Source organism: Saccopteryx bilineata, chromosome 1, assembly GCF_036850765.1.
Source record: "Saccopteryx bilineata isolate mSacBil1 chromosome 1, mSacBil1_pri_phased_curated, whole genome shotgun sequence".
Lineage (NCBI taxonomy): Eukaryota > Metazoa > Chordata > Mammalia > Chiroptera > Emballonuridae > Saccopteryx > Saccopteryx bilineata.
Genome location: NC_089490.1, coordinates 114,395,857 through 114,419,131, shown reverse-complemented (window position 1 = coordinate 114,419,131; position 23,275 = coordinate 114,395,857). Strand labels below are relative to the sequence as shown.

The following is a 23,275-nucleotide window of genomic DNA, read 5'->3' as shown; positions in this document are numbered from 1 at the left end:
ATACTGGTCAGTTTGTTGATTTAAATTTACTTGTTCTTTATTTTAAATATTGTATTTGTTCCCTTTTTGTTTTTTTACTTTAAAATAAAATATGTGCAGTGTGCATAGGAATTTGTTCATAGATTTTTTTATAGTCCAGCCCTCCAATGGTCTGAGGGACAGTGAACTGGCCCCCTGTGTAAAAAGTTTGGGGACCCCTGGTTTACATGAACCCAAAGCTCACCAGCATGAGCCCAAAGATCACTGGCATAAAAAAGTCAAGGTCGCTGGCTTGAGCAAGGAAACACTGGCTCACCCTGATCAAGGCATGTACAAGAAACAATCAATGTACAACTACAGTGAAAGCAACTACGAGTTGATGCTTCTCGCCCTCTCTCTTCCTTCCTGTTTCTCTCTCTCTCTCTCTAAAGCAAACAAAAACCGCCTGCATATATAATTCAACATATTTATAACTAATTACTTATTTAAGAGCCAAGTTTCCTACTTGATTATGAACTTCCTGAGAAAAGAGAATATTCTGTAGATTGTGGTGTTATCTGCAGGACTTTAAAACAGTACAGGCATTCATGTTATTTCATGAATGACTGACAAGAGCTAGAAATTTTTTTAAATTAAATTTAATGAGTGACATTGATCAGTAAGAGCACATAGATTTCAGGTGAACATCACCATAGCATTTGAAATGTTGATTGCGTTGTGTGCCCATCACCATATATATGTCTTCCTTTACTCCCCTCTCCTCAGGTAACCATTTCACTTTTATCTATGTCCCTGAGTCTCAGTTTTATATACCACCTTTGTGGAATATATATTTGTCCCTCTTTACTCCCCTACATGAACTATAATTTATGTTCTACTTAGAATGTTCTAAGTAGTCTCTATGACGATTTTCACTTTACTATAAACAGAAAATACTGACATATTCTATGAGGATATACAACCTATAATAAAATGCATACAAATGCATGCAATCTGGTTAGATAGCATATGTCATCATTAAGTCAGTAATACCCACAGGATTTAAAAATTTTTTAATTTTTATCACATTTTATATGTGTTAAAGTTTGGCTTCAACCTTCATATTAAGCCAAAACTTGCCTTTTGGTTTCAGCTTAGGTTATGGAAAGCCTAAATAGTTAAATGCCTACATTAATGTCATTTATGATATGCCTGAAATTATGGATGATCACAGAACATACCATCTCAGAGGATTTCATTCTAATTAACATTATGAATGACATACAAACAAAACTATCATTCACATCTATGGATAATATCTAATAATTCTTTTTCAAATATATATGAACATTCTAAATAGAACTTGAGATGAATATCTCAATATACTTTATATATTAATGCAATATAAATGTTTAAAATAAATATATGTTAACAAAATTTTACATGTAAGTATAAATTTAGACTATCACAAAAATAAAATGTACTAATTTATGATTGTGAAATTTAATTTTTATGCAAAAATCACTTAAAACGTCAAGTAAATAAATGCAAAAAGGCTGACACTGATAACATAATAGAGTGCATTAGCTAGATAACTTTTGGGAAAATATTTCCCTTATGTCAAAAACTGCTCATAAAAAAGTTTTGTTTTTTTTTTAAATCAGCAAGAGAGAGAGAGAGAGAGAAAGAGAGAAAGAGAGATGAGAAGCATTAACTCGTCATTGTGCACTGATTGTTTCTCATATGTGCCTTGACTGGGGGTTGCCAGCTGAGCCAGTGACCCCATGAGCAAGCCAGCAACCTTGGGCTCAAGCCAGCGACCCTGCGCTCAAGCTGGTGAGCTTGTGCTAAAGCCAGATGAGGTAGTGCTCAAGTCAGTGACCTTGGGGTGCAAACCAGGGTCCCGCTGCGTCACCACCAGTCAGGCTGTTCATAAAAATTTTAAGAGAACAGAATAATAAAATGTATTATAATTCTGATATTTACAGAAGTATTTAGGGTACTGGCATTCATAACATTAAACAAAATATGTGAGTTACCTGTTTCCTTTAAGGCCATAGTCTTTCAGAAAAAGTTCTATATTTAAGAATATATTTTATCTTGTGACTATGAATTAAAAACAAAGTCAACTTAGGCCCAATATTTCATAAAAAGGGAAAACTACAAAATTACATAAAAAAAGTCCATGCTAAAGTCATCTTCCACTTGATTTATTTAAAAATTCACCAATAGTTAAAAGTGTATTTCAGTGCTGCAAATGCAAATTAGAGAGTTTAAGGAATAATGCCATAGCAGGTAATGCTAAGAGATATTGTTACTGTACTATGCAAACATTTCATTTTAAGTACTTATATTAATAACTTTATTTTTATATAAAATTTCAGATTCAGACATCAGAAAAATGGCAGCGTGAGAGATACTCCCCATCTCCCTCCTTGAAATGTCAACAAACTCAACAACTATATGCAGGGAAAAAAACCCAGGAGCACCAAAAATATAAACACACCAAATAAAAGTATGCTAGGTGCGATGGTGGGCCAAAGATAGAATCCACTCATGGAGGAAAAAGCCAGAGGACAGTTTTTCTCTTTCCTCACTGATCTGAGGGAGGGAAGTGGAGAGAATGAGGGACAGAGGGGAAAGAGCTGAATTAAGACAGGCAGGCAAACAAGAGCAGGAACACGGCTATTCCTGGCATCTGCCTGCATCGCAGGGCTCTATCTGCGATGGCAGGTGCTGGGCACACAAAAATAGCCTGCAGCACGCTCTTGAGATCCACCAGGGAATAGCCTGTGGGGATCGAACAGCGGGGCGCTGAGGCGCAATCGATCTGCCTGCAAGAGGCCCATAGAGTTTGGCCTGCGTGACACAGGGGCATGCTTGATCTGAAATCTGCCCCCCACCCCGTCCCGAAGCTGGCACGCTCACTTCTCGTGGCAAGCCTGCCCTGCGCAGGACTGCACTTTGAGTGGTATCAGAGGAGGGCCCCACTTTTATCTCCCTCAGTATCCCAAGTCTCAAATTGCTAACTTGAATAGTAGCGGTAGGGAATTCCCCACAGCTGAGTGTCTGGGTGGCTTGCTCCTATGAGACATAGGTGCCAGGTGTTTGATCCCCTGCTCTGTTGGGAAATGGAGAGAGGAGCCAGAAGACTTGAGAAGGTCATTGCTTCAGCCATATAACTGCAAAGCCCTAACAAGCGCTTCCTACTAAAGCGACTGCCGCCCTGCCTATATCATTAGGACAGCAATGCATCAGCAGAACTCTGCCCTAGAATCTCAAGAGGCAAAACTTGTAGTATAGCACTACCTGTTGGAAAAAGTTGCCTCTCAAACTGAAAAAAAAATATTTTTTTTTTCTCATTTATTCTTATTTCCTTTTTTCCCATGGAACTTTATTATCCTAAATTGTTATATCGTTTATTCTTATTTTTTGTGAGGGTTTCATTTCTGACACTTTCTCGTTTATATTTTTTTCTCTTCCTTTTTCTTCTTTCTTTTTCTCTCATCTGAATGTCATTTTTTGTCAAATTATATTTTGAACTCATACTTTTCTTTGTGGTGTTTTGCTTGTTTTTTTTACTTCATTTTTTCTTATTTTCATATTTTCTCAGTTCCAGCTCTTTATTCTCTGTAGTGTTTGTTCTACATATCATTTTTTAAAGAATTTTCATTTATTTCACTGTATTTTTTTCAATTTTTAGTTTTATATTTTTATCTCTTGTTAATGTTATTAATAATACCACTCTTAAACACCATCAAGGAAAAAAGAAAATATTGTGGATACACAACACAGAGATATAGCTCAGAGAGATTAAAAATCTCCAGAAAACAATTTCAATTACATAGAAACCTTGGAGCTAAATGACAGAGAATTCAAAATTAAAGTTCTAAAAACACTCAATGAGATACAGAAAAAAACAAGGAAAGGCAATTTAGTTAGCTCAAAAAATAATTTAATGAACAAAAAGAGTGCTTCACCAAGGAAACTAAAACTATAAAAAAGAACCAAACAGAGAAGAAAACTCAATACATGAACTGAAAAATGAGGTAAAACAAGCTTAGCTAATAGAACAGGCCAGACAGAGGAGAGAATTAGTGACAGTAAAGACAGGCAACTAGAGACACTAAAGAGAGAAGAAGAGAAAGACTCACAAACTTTAAAAAATGAGAAAGCCCTGTAAGAATTGTCTGACTCCATCAGAAAAAGCAATATAAGCCTGACCAGGCGGTGGTGCAGTGGATAGTGTCGGACTGGGACGTGGAAGACCCAGGTTCGAGACCCTGAGGTCGCCAGCTTGAATGTGGGCTCATCTAGTTTGAGCAAGGCTCACCAGCTTGAGCCCAAGGTCGCTGGCTCAAGCAAGGAGTCACTCGGTCTGCTGTAGCCCCCAGTCAAGGCACATATGAGAAATCAATGAACTAAGGAGCCGCAACAAAGAATTGATGTTTCTCATCTCTCCCTTCCTGTCTGTCCCTCTCTCTGACTCTCTCTGTCTCTGCCACACACAAAAAAGCAGCAATATAAGAATAATGGGTATATCAGAAAAGGAGAGCGAAAAGGGAATGGAGAACATATTCAAACAAATAATTGATGAGAACTTCCCAAGTCTATGGAAAGAAAGCCTTGAATCCAAAATGTAAACAGAACACCGAGTTACCTCAACCCAAACAGACCTAATCCAAGGCACATCATAATGAAATTATCACAAATCAGTGACTAAGAAAGAATGCTCAAGGCAGCTAGGGAGAAGAATAATATAACATATAAAACCATTAGGTTATCATCAGATTTCTCAGCAGAAACTTGACAAGCCAGAACAGTGGACCTCAACATTTAAAGTACTGAAAGAGCCTAACCAGGTGGTGGCGCAGTGGATAGAGCGTCGGACTGGGATGCGGAAGGACCCAGGTTTGAGACCCCGAGGTCGCCAGCTTGAGTGCGGGCTCATCTGGCTTGAGCAAAGAGCTCACCAGCTTGGACCCAAGGTCGCTGGCTCCAGCAGGGGGTTACTCGGTCTGCTGAAGGCCCACAGTCAAGGCACATGTGAGAAAGCAATCAATGAACAACTAAGAAGTCGCAACGCACAACAAGAAACTGATGATTGATGCTTCTCATCTCTCTCCGTTCCTGTCTGTCCCTGTCTATCTCTGCCTCTGTAAAAAAATAAAAAATAAATAAATTAATTAAAAAAAAAAGAAATCTCAGTTTCCTTCTCTGTAAAGTGGGGGTTAACAAAGCCATATAAAGTACTGAAAGAGAGGAACTACTAGCCAAGAATACTATATCCATCAAAGCTATCCTTCAAATATGAAGGGGAAATAAAAACATTTACAGACATAGAGAAGCTGAGGGAATTTATCGCCAGAAAACCTCCACTGCAGGAAATACTAAAGGAGGTTATCCAACCAGATACAAAGAACAAAACAAAACTACAAGTGTAAGCTCCAACAAGACCACAATAAAAACAAGGATGATCTGTGACAACAATAACATAAAAGGGGAGAGGATAAAGATCAGCAGTAGCAAAGGAGAATGGAGTGCAGAAGCACTATGAGATAATGGACTCCAATGAATGTGATAGTTTTTCTTTTAATAACCTAATGGTAACTACCCCTGAAAATGCCACTACTGAAACACATAGCTTAAAAAAAGAACAGAAGAAAGAAATATGGAATACCACCAAACAAAAAGAAATGACAGAAAAACCAAAAAGAAGAACTAAACAAGACACAGAGCTATTAGAAAGCAATATATAAAATGGCAATAGGAAACTCTCAGGTGTCAATATATTACATTAAATGTAAATGGGTTGAACTCATCAATAAGGAAGAACAGAGTAGCAGATTGGATCAAAAAGCAAAACCCAACTGTATGCTTCCTTCAAGAGATACTTCTAAACTTCAAGGATAAAAATAGATTCAAAGTGAAAGGTTGAAAAACGATTCTCCAAGCAAATTATAGCCAAAGAAAAGCAGGTGTAGCCATACTCATATCTGACAATGCTGACTACAAAACAACAAAGGTAACCAGAGATAAAGATGGTAATTTCATAATGATAAAGGGGACACTGTATCAAGAAGACATAACACTTCTTAATATATATGCACAAAACCAGGCAGCACCAAAATATATAAGACATCTACTAACTGATCTAAAAATGGAAACCAACAAAAATACAATCATACCTGGAGATCTCAATACACCACTAATGGTTCTAGATCATTCATCCAAACAGAAAATCAATCAAGAAATATTGGCTTTAAATAAAACACTAGAACAAATGGATATAATAGACATCTACAAGACATTTCATCCCAGAACGTCAAGAGTATACATTTTTCTCCAGTGTACACGAAACACTCTCAAGAATAGACCATATGCTGGGCCACAATGCTAACATCCACATATTCAGAAAAACTGAAATTATACCAACCATATTCTCTGACCATCCAGCTTTAAAACTAGAATTCAACTGCAAAAAAGAAGTAAACAAACCCACAAAACTATGGAAATTAAACAACATACTTCTAAAAAAATGACTAGGTCAAAAATGAAATAAAAGCAGAGATCAAAAGATATATATAGACAAATGAAAATGACAACACGACACATCAGAATATCTGGGATGCAGCAAAAGCAGTAATAAGAGGGAAGTTCATTATCATTACAGGCTTATATCTAAAAACAAGAGAGCCCAAGTAAACAACTTAACATCACATCTTAAGGAACTAGAAAAAGAAGAACAAAGGCAATGCAAAACCAGCAGAAGAAAGGAAATAATAAAAATTAAAGCAGAAATAAAATAGAGAACAGAAAAACTATAGAAAAAATTAATACAACAAAGAGGTGGTTCTTTGAAAAGATCAACAAAATTGACAAACCCTAGGTAAGACTCACTAAGGAAAAAAAAGAAAGGACTTGTATAAACAAAACCTGAAATGAAAGAGAAGAAATTACCAGATATCATAGATATATAAAGGATTATTGTAGAATACTATGAAAAAGTATATGCAGCCAAATTCAACAATCTAGAAGAAATGGACAAATTCCTAGAACTATACAATCTTCCTAGACTGAATCATCAAGAAGTGAAAAGCTTAAATAGACCCATAAGCAGGGAGGAAATAGAAACAACTATCAAAAACCTCCCCCAAAATAAAAGGTGCATCTTATACATGGGGAAATACGGTAAATCAGAAAAAGCTAAGAACTGTATGATTCCATACATAGGTGGAACACAAAACTGAGACTCATGGACATAAATAGGAGTGCAGTGGTTACCAGGGGGAAGGCGAGGGGGGATAAAAAGGAGGTATAGGGGAGGGACATAAAAAGGGACAAATATAAAGTGATGGAGGATGATCTGACTTTGGGTGATGGATATACAACATAATTGACACCCAAATGATGTGGAGATACAGTATTTGCCCAAAAGCTATGTACTCTAGTTGACCAAAGTGTCTCTGCTGAATTTAATTGTCTAAATAAAAATTTTAAAAAATTTTCAGATTTGCTCTCACATCCCAGATGTTAATTATATGAGGGTGATATTACGATTCAGTCCAACATTATTTGATCTGCCACTCATTTACTACTCTCTCAACTACTCTATGAAATACCAACACTATTCTGTATGAGAAATGTACTCAGAGGGCAAGTACACTTCTAATGGCCACATGTGAAATGTTTTTAAAAGGCTCTATATATTGAAAAAACTGGATAGCTACTTGCAAAAAATGGAACCACAGACCATCTTTATATAACAAATACAAGAATAAACTCAAAATGTATTAAAAACTTAAATGTAAGACCCCAAACCATAAAACTTCAGGCAAGGGAAACAAAAGAGAAAGAAAACAATGGGGCTACTACCTCAAACTAAAAAGGTTTTGCAAGCAAAGGAAACCATCAACAAAACAAAACAGCAATGTACTAATTAAAAGAGATTTACCAATGATATATTCGATGTGTTTAATATGCAAAATTTATTAAACTTTTATAACTCACACACAAACTCATACATGAAAAAAAAAAAAAAACCCTCAAACAACCCAATTAAAAAATAGGCAGAGGACCTGAATAGAAATTTCTCCAAAGAGGATATAGAGATGGCCAGACATATAAGATGCTCAACACCACTAAAGATCAGTGAAATGCAAGTTAAAACCATAATGAGGTATCACCTCACACTTACCAGAATGGCTATCATCACTAAATCAACAAATAGTGTTAGCAAAGATGTGGAAAAAAGGGAATCCTTGTGCACTGTTGGTGGAAATGCAACTGGTGCAACCACAGTGCATACAATATGGAGTTTCCTCAAAAAAATAAAAATGGAGCTACCTTACAACATACTAATTCCACTTCTGGGTATTTATGTGAAGAAATCCAAAGCATAAATTTGAAAAGATATATATATATCATCCCTATGTTCACTGCAACATTATTTATAGTAGCCAAGATATAGAAGCACCCTACACATCCATTAAGACTGGATAAAGAAGATATAGCACATATACATAAAGGAGTATTACTAGCCATATAAAAGAATGAAACCATATCATCTGCAGCAACATGGATGGACCTAGAGGGTATTATGCTAAGTGAAATAAGTTAGAGAAAGACAAATACCATATGATTTCACTCATTTCATATGTGGAATCTAAAGAAGAAAACAAACTAAACAGGAAAGAGACTCATAAATACAGAGAACATACTAATGGTGGCCAGATGAGAGGAGGTTTTAGAGGCTGGGTTGAAAATGGTAAGGGATGAAGAAATACAGATTGGCCCTGGCCAGTGGCACAGTGGATTGAGCATCATCCTGCAGTACTGAGGTCACTGGTTTGATCCCGGAATTGCCAACTTGATCCTGAGGCCACCTGCTCAACCCTGAGGTAGCCAGTTCAAGCCCTGGCCTGGGTATATATGAGAAGCAATTAATGGGTGCACAACTAAATGGAGCAACGAGTTGATGCTTCTCTCTCTCCCTCTCCCCCCACCCAATCAACAGAAAAAAAATACAAACTGGTAGTTACAAATAGTCACAGGGATGCAAAGTATAGCAGATGGTATAGTCAATAATATTGTAATAACTATGTATAGTGCCAGGTGGAGTACTAGACTTAGAGAAGGAATCACTTCTTAAGTTATACAAATGTCTAACCACTATGCCATACCTGAAATTAATATAAAAAATATTGAATGTCAACTATAACTGAAAAAAAAAATGTACACCAAATGTATGTTTCCTAAGAACAAGGAAGACTTAACAAATTTTAAAAGCAGATACAGTCAAGCTCCCCTTTTTGCAATACTTCAAAGTACATAGATATATACAAACAATCATGTCGTATGTGACAGGGGAAAATATATAACAGACAAAACAAAGCAATCACTTTGTAGTAAATTAGAGGGCAGAACCTATTGTTAAGCTATTCAAAAGTTTGGAATATGTAAGTGATGAATACAAAAAGGATTTTTCCATATGGATAGGGAACAAGTGATTTATATTTTCCTCTTATAAGCATATAATTATGTCAAATGAATACTTTAAAATAAATTTGTTCTAGGCCCTGGCCGGTTGGCTCAGCGGTAGAGCGTCGGCCTGGTGTGCGGGGGACCCGGGTTCGATTCCCGGCCAGGGCACATAGGAGAAGCGCCCATTTGCTTCTCCACCCCCCCCCTTCCTCTCTGTCTCTCTCTTCCCCTCCCACAGCCAAGGCTCCATTGGAGCAAAGATGACCCGGGAGCTGGGGATGGCTCCTTGGCCTCTGCCCCAGGCGCTAGAGTGGCTCTGGTCGCGGCAGAGCGACACCCCGGAGGGGCAGAGCATCGCCCCCTAGTGGGCAGAGTGTAGCCCCTGGTGGGCGTGCCGGGTGGATCCCGGTCGGGCGCATGCGGGAGTCTGTCTGACTGTCTCTCCCCGTTTCCAGCTTAAGAGAAAAAAAAAATACAAAAAAAAAATAATAATAAAATAAATTTGTTCTATTCAGATATTCTTGGCAAATGTATTATAAAAGTAATTCATAATTCTTGTTGCAAAGTCTAAATTAAAAATTCACCCAGATTATAAAAATTCCTAAAACATAAATACAAATGCTAACTTCTTACTCAAAATAAACTGTCTCAAATCTCGTTTTAATAATATCATTTCCTATGTAACTAAAAACTTAACTAAAAACAGACTCCAGGACATTGTATTTACTCTGTCCTTCCAAAATTACTAACCACTTCCACAAACACAAAACTTCAATTATCCATAAGTCTTTAACACGCTTTCATTTCTATTAAACCTGCACAATGACTTACCAATTCTTGGGGTGCTAGTGCTGCTCTGTTCTGCAGGAGATGAAGTACTAAAAGCAGAAATTGGAATTTTCATCTGTATAGGACCTCGGTTATTTGATGAGCTGTAGAGTCCTGATGGGCCTACTGTGGGTAGAGAAGTCCTTGTGGCTTGTACAATAGAATGTGCTGTTGGAACAGCCTGTACAGCAAGTGTGGTCCCTAATGGTGCAGCACTGGCAGGAGAGTTCCTCTGAATACTAGAAGTGGGTACAGAAGGAACGCTGTTTGGTTTAGTGGGGTTTGGCAAGGATGGCAAGGATGGCAAGGATACTGGATTTTTGGTAAGACCACTCACTGTAGGTGGGCTCTGTACAGAAATGAATTCAACGTTGCCAGATGGTTGATTAGTCACTATAGTCCCCGGATGGCTCTGTAGGAGCTGAGGCTGGGAGGATACTGCAACAGGTACGTGCAAAATCACTGGTAAAGACTGTAAAGAGATTGTAGGTTGGGGATTTCCACTAGGCACCTGAGTAGTAGCAACTACTGTGGCTGTGTTGGGTGCAGGAAGAACTGATGTTGCTGTCAGAGAAGCTGAAGTCACTGGAGTCTGTAATTTAGGCTGACTGCTGACAACTGTTGGAGTGACATGATTGGCTGAAGACACTACAGAAAGAAAAAAGTCTCAGTTTTAATGGCTATCTCCATTTATTAGCCAGGATAATAAAGCACAAAACAAACTTAATGCATTGTAGTAGATACAGTAAAGTCCTTTATAATAAAGTTTTTTCCAGATTTGTATTCTTGAACTTCTTAGAATTAAATTTGTAGAAACATTTTTGCATCTATGATTGGTACATTATGAAAACATCACAGGGTTTATGATTAATATGAAAGACTGCTATCTCATCAAAAGTTTCTGAAAATCACTATCATCACTTCAGAGTAACTGGAAAAAACTAATATCACTGAAAATTTGTTAAGATTGTATAGATATTTTTGAAACTACACTAAAAATTTACAAATGCGTTAGGACACTGGCAATATATAAACTCAAATAGAAAATCTACTAAGTGCCATCACTATTAATGAATAATAAGTAAACTTGGTCACATTAGGTTACCATTGGGACCAGGTGAGACCTGATCTGTAGATGAACTTGTATTGAATTGCCTGGGAGAGGAAGGAACTTGAGAGAGAAAGCTGCCTGTGCTGACCCTCTATCGACATTCTGTGATATAGAAGAGAGCAGAGTGGAGATGGGAGGTGAACCACGGGAGCTAATCCCACAGACCAGATAAAAACAAAATGATGGTCACCAGGGTTTTATAATAATTTTGGTTCGTGTTTATTCTCACTTAAACATGTTTGAAATAGATAACCAAGTTTCTTTCTCATTGATTTGTAGTGTTTCTTCCAAAACCACAGGCACACTAGAGCAGTAATTCGCTAAGTGTGATGCAGAAGAACCCCTGGGGTTAACTGAGACCCTTTCAGGAGCTAGCAATGTCAAAATTATTTTCATAATAATAATAAAACATTACTTAACTTTTACACCATTAGTTATTTGTGCTGACGGAATAAAAGCAATGGTGAGTAAAACTTCTGAGGCTTCAGTACAAAAATCAATGTAATAGTACCAAACTAGCACTACATTTTTTACAATCATGTGTTTATAGTAAAAAGCAAACAAAATTAGTTCCACTTAAGAATGTCTACGATAACATAATAAATATTAATTTTAATAAATCTCAACCATTGAGTACAGGTCTTAAAATTTTGAGTGAAGAAATAGGAAGTACACATCAAGCATTACTGCTGCATGCCGGAGTAGGATGCTGGCTCAAGAAAAGGGTTGGTATGAGGGAGCTGTAGGCTGGGCTAACAGCTTCTTATGGAAGTCCATTTTTACTTCAAAGGGTGCCTTAGAGACATACTGTGGCTACTCACATTGGTATGTGGCAAATCATTTCTTGAAAGTAAATCAAGTAAGGCAGCCACTTCAAAGAGAAGAACCAACAGCATTTATTGGCAATAATAAAATTTGACTTTTAAAAACAAAAGTTAGAACTTTGGAAAAAATTTTATCTGCCACTGAGAACACGGCAACTTTCTAAATCTTTAAAAATTCGGAGGAGAATCAATAGTGAAAAAAATTAATGTAATTAAAATTATTAATGAGTTGTGACAATATTTGGAAGAATTAAGTTAGTAAGCATTTTCCAGATGATTAATGAATGGTATTAGTAAAAGGTCTAAGTGTAAGACAGATAAATGGATTTTAATTAAAAAGTTAGAAAAGTTCACTAGCATGGTTTCAGAGTTTAATAAACTTGACTTTCAAAGGAAATATCCACAATTCTTTAAAAGGGCTAGCCTTTTTCCAACTATGTATTTGTATGAGGCTGTTAATTTTCTTTCCATATTTCTACCAAAACAGCAAATTACAGACTGCAGATATTGATATAAGAATCCAGATTTCATAGGCCATCTCAATGTTTTAAGTGAGACATAAGAGAAATTTATACTCTTTTCACAACTTTTTTTAAGCTTAGAAAATAGCTATTTTTTATTAAAACATGTTATTTATGTTATATAATATGGGTAAATTATTTTTTAATGAAAAAGCAAACATTTAAAGATTGTTTTAATTTTTAGTAAATATCAACTGACATAAAAACTTTGAGATTCGTAATAAATTTTAAAGATTATACAGGGATTTGGTGAATAGAATGTTTGAGAACCACTATAGTAGGCATTTCAATTCTTTATTTCCATGCATATGTGTAATCCCAATGTTCAAATAAAATTTTATACTTAGGACCCAATTTTAGATCTATATGCTAAATTCATCCTCAAAAGAATATGAAAGAAAACCAAAGTCTTCAGTTACTAAGAAAATGTATTTCAGTGAAAGAATATTATTACCTGTATTCACAGGAGTTTGAAAGGATGACGGTGTGCTCTCGCTTACATTTCTTTTGGACTCCAGCAACTGTCTCACTGTACCTGCATTTCTATGAAATATACATGCACACTAATAGTCAGTCATCGATATGCCATTCTGAGGAACATCAATTAGATAGATAAAGCAGTGGCCAATAGGAAAAAAGAGTGGTCAGACTTAGGGGTTGCAGCACTAAGCTGTAAGTAGATGCACTGAGGGGAAGCTAACACACAGAATATTGGGGTGAAAGATGGGAGATCAATGGCATCAGGGAGGTCTTCCTCTTATATTCTAATGTCCTCAATACTTTCAACAAAAAAACAAATGTAGGTCCTAATATCTGCAGACATTAGCTTTAATCACCCCTGACCAAAGCGTTTCTCAATTACTTGATAGAGTATTATTTAGTACAAGTGGTTAAGGAAATCTACAATGGCTAAAGAAAGCGTTATAAGTTAGCAAAAGCAATATCCACAAATGAACAACTATAACAAAGCAAAAAAGAAGAAAATGCACTTAATCCAGTATACCAAACACTTATCTCTAAACAGATATATAAGATTAGATTTCAAGATGTTTCTGCAAAATAAAATCAGAATGTTTTTCTCCTAAAAACTTGACAGACTTGTTATTTAAAACCCTTGTATATACACTGTTGGTAAAAATATAAACTGGGGCAGCCACTATGGAAAACAGTAAGACGTTTCTGCAAAAAATTAAAAATAGAACTACCATATGATCCAGCAATTATATGTCTGGATATTTGAAGAAAACAAAAATATTAATTAGAAAAGATATATGCACCCTCATTTTCATTGCAGAATTATGCAGAATAACCAAGATATAAACAACCTACATATACTTCCATGGATGAATGGGATAAAAAAGCTCTTCTACATACATGTGTACGTGTGCGTGCTCACACACAGGAATATTATTTAGTCATTAAAAAGAATAAAATCTTCCTACATGTACTAACATGGATGGCTGTTGAGTGCATTATGCTAAGAAAAATTAGAGAAAGACAAATACTATATGATCTCTCTTATATGTGGAAGTTAAAAAAAAATTTTTTTTTTAACTCGCAGAGACAGATTGGTGGTTGCCAAAGGTCGGGATTGGAAAGTGGGAGAAATGGGTAAATTGTTTTTTGTTTTTAGTTTAACCAATTTAAATTTTAAAAAAAGTAAGTCAGAAAAACAGGGGAATATAAAAACTAAAAGCTTGACAAATAGACTGTTTATTATTCTCACCTGAAGGGCACATTGTTATTGCTATTGACATCAACTACAGATTTTCCTGGTGATACAGGCACAGGAGGGTTTGGTGGATTCTGAGGGAAAAAAATACCAAGGTAAAATAAAACACAATATACAACAAATCTTTTTTTGTATTGTGTGTGTGTGTGTGTTTCTTAAGTGAGAAGCAGGGAGGCAGAGAGACAGACTCCCACATGTACCCGACTGGGATCCACCCAGCAAGCCCACTAGGGGGCAATGCTCTGCCCATCTGGAGCCATTGCTCCATTGCAACCAGAGCCATTTTAGCACATGAGGTGAGTCCATGGTGCTATCCTCAGTATCTGAGCCAACTTGCTCCAGTGGAGCCTTGGCTGCAGGATGAGAAAAGAAAGAGTGAGAGAAGGGGGTGGGGGGGCATGCAGAAGCCGATGGTCACTTCTCCTGTGTAACAACTGGGAACTGAACCCGGGATATCCATATGCCAGGCCAACGCTCTACCACTGAGCCAACCGACCAGGGCCCCAAATCTTTAAAAATAAGACTTTGAAGTACTTTATCAATTATTTGTTTCTTCTATAATACAATGAAAAATATTAATAACTGAGCTAAGTATCTGAACCTTAGAGTTGTCATTTATTGTCTTAAGCACAACTGAAATAACTATTTATCATATGAAAGATGAATACAATAATTGTTATACTTCAGTTTTTTGAGATGAGTAAATAAAATAAAGAATATAAAAATGGCTTACATGCTGTAAGGGTTCAATAAATGTTAACAATAAAAATACAAATAATGAGCCCTGGCCGTTGGCTCAGTGGTAGAGCATTGGCCTGGTATGCAGGAGTCCTGGTTTCGATTCCCGGCCAAGGCACACAGGAGAAGCACCCATCTGCTTCTCCACCCCTCCCCCTCTCCTTCCTCTCTGTCTCTCTCTTCCCCTCCTGCAGCCAAGACTCCATTGGAGCAAAGTTGGACCGGGCGCTGAAGATGGCTCTATGGCCTCTGCCTCAGGTGCTAGAATGGCTCTGGCTGCAGCAGAGCATCGCCGCCTGGTGGGCATGCCGGGTGGATCTTGGTTGGGCGCATGCGGGAGTCTGTCTGACTGCCTCCCCGTTTCCAACTTCAGAAAAAAAAAAAAAAAGAAAACAAATAATGAACCAGACACATTCATACAGTAAACATCTACTGAATGTCCACATACACAACACTAGGCATAAGAAACTCAACTATGTATAAATTTATTCTTCCTCAGAAGCAATGAATTATCAATTAAGTGTCATCTTAGGTCTAAGATCAAAGTTATTTGTACAAGTTTTAGCTTGACTGGTGGTGGCTGAGGGGATAGAATGTTGACCTGGGATGCTGAGGTCCGAGGTTCAAAACCCCAAGGTTGCCAGCCTGAGCATCAGATCATTGACATGGTTGCTAGTTTAGCTGAAAATCCTCCACCCCCCAATCAAGACATGTATGAGAAGCAATCAATGAACTAAAGTGATACAACTATGAGTTGATGCTTCTTATTACTCTCCTTTTCTGTCTCTCACTGTATTTTTCTCTCTCAAAAAAAAATATATTTTTTTATAACTTTTGTTTAAAAATGACCACTTACTGCAGGGTGACTTCATAAATGTGTCTCAATTCTGAAGTTAAGTAATTTTAGCCTTTTTTTCCAAAAAAAAGAGAATACAGAAATGAAACTGTATATCTACATATTAATTACCATTACTTGGGTCTTTATCAGTAATGACACTATTATCATTTATTTCTTAAATTAAGAAAAACAAAATAACTCCAATCAAGACTTAAGTGTAATAATAATACATGTTAAACCAAAAGTGTAAGTGCTTAAGATCACAACAAGCAGATACCACTAATCACTCTTCCCTTCTAAACAGAAAATGTCATTTTTTATAGGAAAAAAAGGGATATTTTAAACAACCAGTATAGCACTGTACTAGTTGTGTGTATAAATATACAACAGAGAAAAGTAAAATAAACTGTTCTAAAAGTGTTTAAAATCTGCCTGTGGACACAAAGACATTTCAAACAAATAGGAAGCAAATTAAAACAACAGTGTAGTATAGGCCCTGGCCAGTTGGCTCAGCGGTAGAGCGTCGGCCTGGCGTGCAGGGGACCCGGGTTCGGTTCCTGGCCAGGGCACACAGGAGATGCGCCCATTTGCTTCTCCACCCCCCCCTCCTTCCTCTCTGTCTCTCTCTTCCCCTCCTGCAGCCAAGGCTCCACTGGAGCAAAGATGGCCCGGGCGCTGGGGATGGCTCCTTGGTCTCTGCCTCAGGCGCTAGAGTGGCTCTGGTCGCGGCAGAGCGACGCCCCGGAGGGGCAGAGCATCGCCCCCTGGTGGGCAGAGCGTCACCCCTGGTGGGTGTGCTGGGTGGATCCCGGTCGGGCGCATGCGGGAGTCTGACTGTCTCTCCCCGTTTCCAGCTTCAGAAAAATACAAAAAAACCCAAAAAACAAAACAAAAAAAAAATGTAGTATAAATGGAAAAACGTTTTTTCATTAAATTTATTGGGATGACATTGGTTAATAGGATCATATAGGATTCAAGTGTACATTTCTAGGATATGTAATCTGTATATTGAACTGTTTGTCCATCACCCAAAGTCAAAAACTTTCATTTTCCCAAAAAAAGCTTTTGGGGAAAGAAATGTATCTTTAAATAGGGCTTTGAGTAATCAGCCTACTCAAAATAGTTAAGATGAAGGTAAAGAACATTTCAGAAAGAAAAATAGAAAAAAGAGCAGTAAAAGCACAATAAAGTAATAAATGCAACTGGCTTAGAATACAGTATATGGTCATTAGACAAAAGACCTTAAGCACTACAGTTTGGCATGTCAGCAAAATGGCAGACTAAAAAGCCCTATACCTTCTATCCCTTATGGAGATAATGACTTAACAATATATAGTCCAAATGTCCCTTGTGAGAACCCTAGAAATAGTTGACAGGTTATAGAACTCTAAGGAAAAGCAAGACCAAGAAAAGGTACACTAGAGTGGGTAGTAAGGTCTACTGGCCTTACTCACCATAACCCAACCCCCTCCTAACACAATGTGGCACAATCAAGAGAAAATACCCCCACTTGTAGCTTTTAATTCAAGAGTGAAATCGCATGTTAATAGTCAGGCTTTAGGGGGTATTTCCCAAGGAACTGGTTTCTGTCCCACCTAACCTGAAGGAAGTGGCACACACTGAATGTCTAGGGTCCAGATGAGAACAAAAGCTGCAGCTTGGTACAGCAACAGAAAAATTACAGTACAGACTTCAGGTGGATTTCCAAAACCATGGCTTATAAAACCAACATTGTAGCCCTGGCCGGTTGGCTCAGTGGCCAGGCATTGGCCTGGTGTGTGCAAGTCCTGGGTTCGATTCCCAGTCAGGGCACACAGGAGAAGCACCAATCTCCTTCCCCATCCTTCCCCTTCTCTTTCCTCTTTCTCTCTCTCTTCGCCTCCTGCAGCCAAGGATCCACTGGACCAAAGCTGGCTCAAGCACTGGGGACGGCTCCATACCCTCTACCTCAGACGCTAGAATGGCTCCAGCCACAAAGGAGCAATGCCTCAGATGGGCCGAGCATTGTCCCCAGATGGGCATGCCAAGTGGATCCAGTCAGGCGCATGTGGGAGTCTGACTGCCTCCTTGCTTTGAACTTCAGAAAAAAAAAAAAAAGAAAGAAAAATAAAACCAACACTGCAATATGGAAGACAGATACCAGGGTGAACTCCTAAGTAGAAACACATGAGATGATGCAACTCTAGAAAAGGTTTGACAGACTCCAGATTATTTGCCTGGGTTGATTAGTGAAGGTCTTCCTCAGTACAAAGATACTTGGAAAAGACAGGAGAGGTGGCTATTTCTTTTTTTTTTTTCATTTTTCTGAAGCTGGAAACAGGGAGAGACAGTCAGACAGACTCCCGCATGCGCCCAACCAGGATCCACCCGGCACGCCCACCAGGGGCGACGCTCTGCCCACCAGGGGGCGATGCTCTGCCCATCCTGGGCGTCGCCATGTTGCGACCAGAGCCACTCTAGCGCCTGAGGCAGAGGCCACAGAGCCATCCCCAGCGCCCGGGCCATCTTTGCTCCAATGGAGCCTTGGCTGCGGGAGGGGAAGAGAGAGACAGAGAGGAAAGCGCGGCGGAGGGGTGGAGAAGCAAATGGGGGCTTCTCCTGTGTGCCCTGGCCGGGAATCGAACCCGGGTCCTCCGCACGCTAGGCCGACGCTCTACCGCTGAGCCAACCGGCCAGGGCTGAGAGGTGGCTATTTCATCAAATACCCAAATTTTAGTAAAAGAGAACTAGAAATACAAAGAAACAAAAAAACACAACCAAATCAAAGAAATAAATTTCTAACAACTGACCCTAAAGAAACAAAGATGTATAAATTACCTAACAAAAAAATTTTAAAAATCAACATTAACATGCTCAATGAGGTAAAAAAGAATATACAGAAAACTAAATGAAATTAGGGAGATGATGCATGAAGTAAATGAGAACACTAACAAAGAGATAAAAACTTTAAAATGGAATAAACAGAAATCCAGAAGCTCATACTCAAATGGTGAATTAATGAAAGCTTTTCCTCTATCAGGAACAAAGCAAAGTAGCCTACCCTCACCAACTCTGTTCAACATGATACTAGAAAGGCATTGTTAAGCAATGAAGCAAGAAAAAGAAATAAAGAGCAGTCAAATTATCTGTATGCAGATGACTTGGTCTTATATTTAGAAAACCTTAAAGAGTCCACACACAAGAAAATGTTCAAACCAATAAATAAATTCAGCAATGTTGCAGGGTAGAAAAATCAACACACAAAAATTAGCTGTATTTTTATATACTAACAATGAACAATCTAAGAAAGTAAAAAAATAATTCTATTACCATATGATCAAAGAAAATAAAATACTTAAAAAGTAAACTTAACCAAGAAGGCAAAAAACCTTTACAATGAAAATTGCAAAAACACTGTTGAAAGAAATCAAAGACACAGATACATAGAAAAATGTCCCGTGTTCATGGATCAGAAGACTTAATATTGTTAAAATGGCTAAACCACCCGAAGTGATGAAAGTTTCAATGTAATCCTTAACAAAATCCCAAAGAAAATTCTTTTGCAGAAATATATAAAAGTAACCTAAAATTCGTATGAAATCTCAAGGGACCCTGAACTGCTAAAACAATCTTGAAAAACATTGGAGATTTCATACTTCTGGTTTCAAGATACGTTACAAAGGTACAGGAATCAAAATAGTGTGGTACTAGCATAAAGACAGACATACAGACATATGGAACAAAACAGAAAGCTGAAAAATAAACTCACATATTTGGTCAAATGATCTTTTGACAAAGGTGTTAAGGCTACACAGTGTTGGACAGTCTTTCAACAAATGATGTAAAAACTGGATATCCGAATGCAAAATATGCCATCAAGTCATTACATAATACACAAAAATTAATTCAAAATGCATTAAAGACTGAAACGTAAGACCTAAAACTATAAAATTCCTAGAGGAAACAGGAGAAAAGCACTCATGACGTTGGATTTGGCAATAACTTCTTAGATATAACATCAAAAGCACACTCAACAAAAGCAAAAATAGACAAAGATTACATGCAACTTAAAAACTATTGCAGCCTGACCAGGCGGTGGCGCAGTGGATAGAGCGTCGGATTGGGATGCGGAGGACCCAGGTTCGAGACCCCCAGGTCACCAGCTTGAGCTCGGCTTATCTGGTGTGAGAAAAAGCTCACCAGCTTGGACCCAAGGTTGCTGACTCGAGCAAGGGGTTACTCGGTCTGCTGAAGACCCATGGTCAAGGCACATATGAGAAAGCAATCAACGAACAACTAAGGTGTTGCAACGAAAAACTGATGATTGATGCTTCTCATCTCTTTCCGTTCCTGTCTGTCTGTCCCTATCTATCCCTCTTTCTGACTCTCGCCCTGTCTCTGAAATAAAAAAATAATAATAATTAAAAAAATAAAATAATTAAAAACTATTGCACATCAATGGTAATAATCAACAGAATGAAAAAAAAACCCTACTGAAGGGGAGAAAATAATTGGAAATCATATATCCAATAAGAGGTTAATATCCCAAATATATAAAGAACTCCTACAACTTAATTATAAAAAAGTAACGTAATTTAAAAATGGGCAAAGGACCCGAACAGACATTTCTCCAAAGATATGCAAAATGCTCAACATATGAAAAGATGCTGAACATCATTAGAGAAATGCAAAACAAACCATAATGAGATACAACCTGACATCCATTAGGATAGCCATACTCACAAAAACAGAAAATAACAAGTGTTGACAAGGATGTGGAGAAATTGGATCATCTGTGCCTGGCTGGTGGGAACATAAAATGGTTTAGCCACTATGGAGGCGTCTCAAAAAACTCTGAGTAGAATTACCATATGATCTAACAATATCACCTCTGGATATTTCAAGTCCAAAAGACTTGAAACCAGGAATTCAAAGAGGTATCTGGCACACCGATGTTCACTACAGCATATTCATAAGAACCAGGAGATGAAAGCAGACCAAATATCCACCAATAAATGAGAAAAGAAAATGTGGTATATACACAGAATGAAATATTATTCAGCCTTAAAGAAGAAGATCCTGTCCATGCTACAACATAGATATACCTTGAGGACATTATGCTGAGTGAAATAAGCCAATCACACAGAATATAGATATTGTATGATTTCACTTAGAGGATTTCTAACATAGTCAAAATCATGGAAATAGAAAGTGGAGTGATGGTTCCCAGGGTTTATGTAGAGGGAAAAAAGGGAGCTGTTGTTCTATGGGTACAGAGTTTCAGTTTTGCAAGATGGAAAAGTTCTAGAGATCTGTTATACAACAATGTTAATATCGAAAATACTACTAAACTATAGAACTAAAAATGGTAAATTCTGTTATGTAGTTTCACCTATTTAAAATAAAAAGAATAGTTTTATAAATGTTTAATAAAAAAATTAAATAAATAAAAATAAAAAACAACTTAAGAGATGGAGAACAAATAATTAGTTGCCAGAGGACAGGGAGTTTGGTGGGTGGGACAGTTTAAGATTGAAACTGTAAAAGGACAGCATGAAAGTGCCTGCCTTTACAGTGATAAACAGTTCTATATATTTTTGTGGGATTATATAAAAATCTACACACAGGATCAAATTACTAAGAACTACAAGCACATGCACATACAATGAATTCATGTAAAAAGTGGTGAAAACTGGTAAGATCTATAAACTAATTTAGATAATGGTATCAGTTCCTTGTTTTGGTATACTGCAGTTACTGTATTTTTTGCTCCATAAGACGCACCTTTTCCCCCCAAAAGTGGAGGGGAAAATGCCCGTGTGTCTTATGGAGCACAAAATATGGTATTTTATTAAATATTTTAACTCAGCATTTGGTTTAAAATATATTTTTTCCTTATTTTCCTCCTTAAAACCCTAGATGCGTCTTATGGTCATGTGCGTCTTATGGAGTGAAAAATACGGGGGGCTGTGTGTGTGTGTGTGTGTGTGTGTATGAACATTTATTCACTGGGAAAAGCTGGGTGAAAGGTTGGTTCATAGAAGTCCATGTATAACTATGTATTGTTGTGATTTTCTGTGTGACTACCTTTATTTCACAATAATTTTTTTAAAGTCAAGTAAAGAAGATATGAAAATAAATTAAGACAGAAAAATCCCATAGGAATAGTGATTATTACTGAGATTATTATTGGCAATTATCATGTGGCAGATAATGGAGTTATCTAGATACAAAAAAATGTAAAATGGAGAAAAAGTCAAGAAGAGAAAGAAATTCAACTGAAAACTATAAAGTAACACACAAATGCTATATTAAATATATGTACTACAACATAACTAAGGAAACAACAAAAAGCAAAGCTAAGCTAGAAACTAGGGCTCATGCTGTGCTACCCAGCGTCAGAAAGGAAGGGGAGAACAGGGCAGCTGGAGGCAGTGGAATACTTAATACACTTTGGAGGAAAGGATAAGAGTCTAGACTAGGACGCTGGCAAGAATGCAAAAAGAAAGAAACATGGTAAGATAAATCCCAAAGACATCATTTCAAAGGTGCAGAATGCCATCACATAAAATTAATCAATATAATGTCAAAACATGAAAAGGGTTAATAATTAGTTTTAGAATTGCAGTGCCAGAAGCAATGTGCAGGAAGTACAGAGTATGAAAGCACATTTCATTCCTCTAATAAAAGAAGAGTCTCCTCCTAACTCAGCATTTCCTGAGGGTATCACTTAAAGTTAAATGTTAATTGTTCAAGAAGAGAAATTCTTACTTCTTGTCTTTTCTTAAGATCTTCTTTGGCTGCTCCAAAGCGTTTGGTTAACCTAGCTATCTTGGCCTAAAAAAAGCAAAAATGAAACAAATTAAGTAAAATTATGGCATTAAAATGGAACCCATGCATACATAACAAAAAATTCACAGATAACAGGATCCTCAAAAGATAGCTAAGAACAATAATAATAATAATAATAATAATAAAGCAACCTAATTGTAAAATGTTTTGAAAATAGAGAAATCATAATGAAAACTAAAATTACCCTTGAAATTAATACCCACAGGTAAACACTCAAAGATTAGCTTTTTCCCCCCAGAACGATGAATGTTTGCTCACGAACCAGTCAGTACATATCTAAATATTTATGACTGTTTTTTCAACGCAGTTGTAACCACACATTACTTTCTCACAGAAGAGTATGTAGCATTAATAATAAGTAATACTAAGTATATCTGTAAGTCATAAAGATCCCTTGCTAATTGTGCGTAT

General features: G+C 37.2%; 1 protein-coding gene across 7 annotated transcripts in view; it reads right to left on the bottom strand.

Moving 5' to 3' along the window:
• ATF7IP (activating transcription factor 7 interacting protein) overlaps positions 1-23,275 on the bottom strand; it is a 119,250-nt gene that overhangs the window by 20,749 nt on the left and 75,226 nt on the right. For all 7 annotated transcript variants that reach the window (XM_066264524.1, XM_066264529.1, XM_066264528.1 and 4 more), the window contains exons 6-9: positions 22,784-22,849; positions 14,452-14,531; positions 13,180-13,268; positions 10,273-10,917 (exon numbers count right to left, since the gene is read on the bottom strand). In XM_066264524.1, the coding sequence (XP_066120621.1) occupies positions 10,273-10,917; positions 13,180-13,268; positions 14,452-14,531; positions 22,784-22,849 (880 nt within the window). The remainder of the gene's footprint in view (positions 1-10,272; positions 10,918-13,179; positions 13,269-14,451; positions 14,532-22,783; positions 22,850-23,275) is intronic.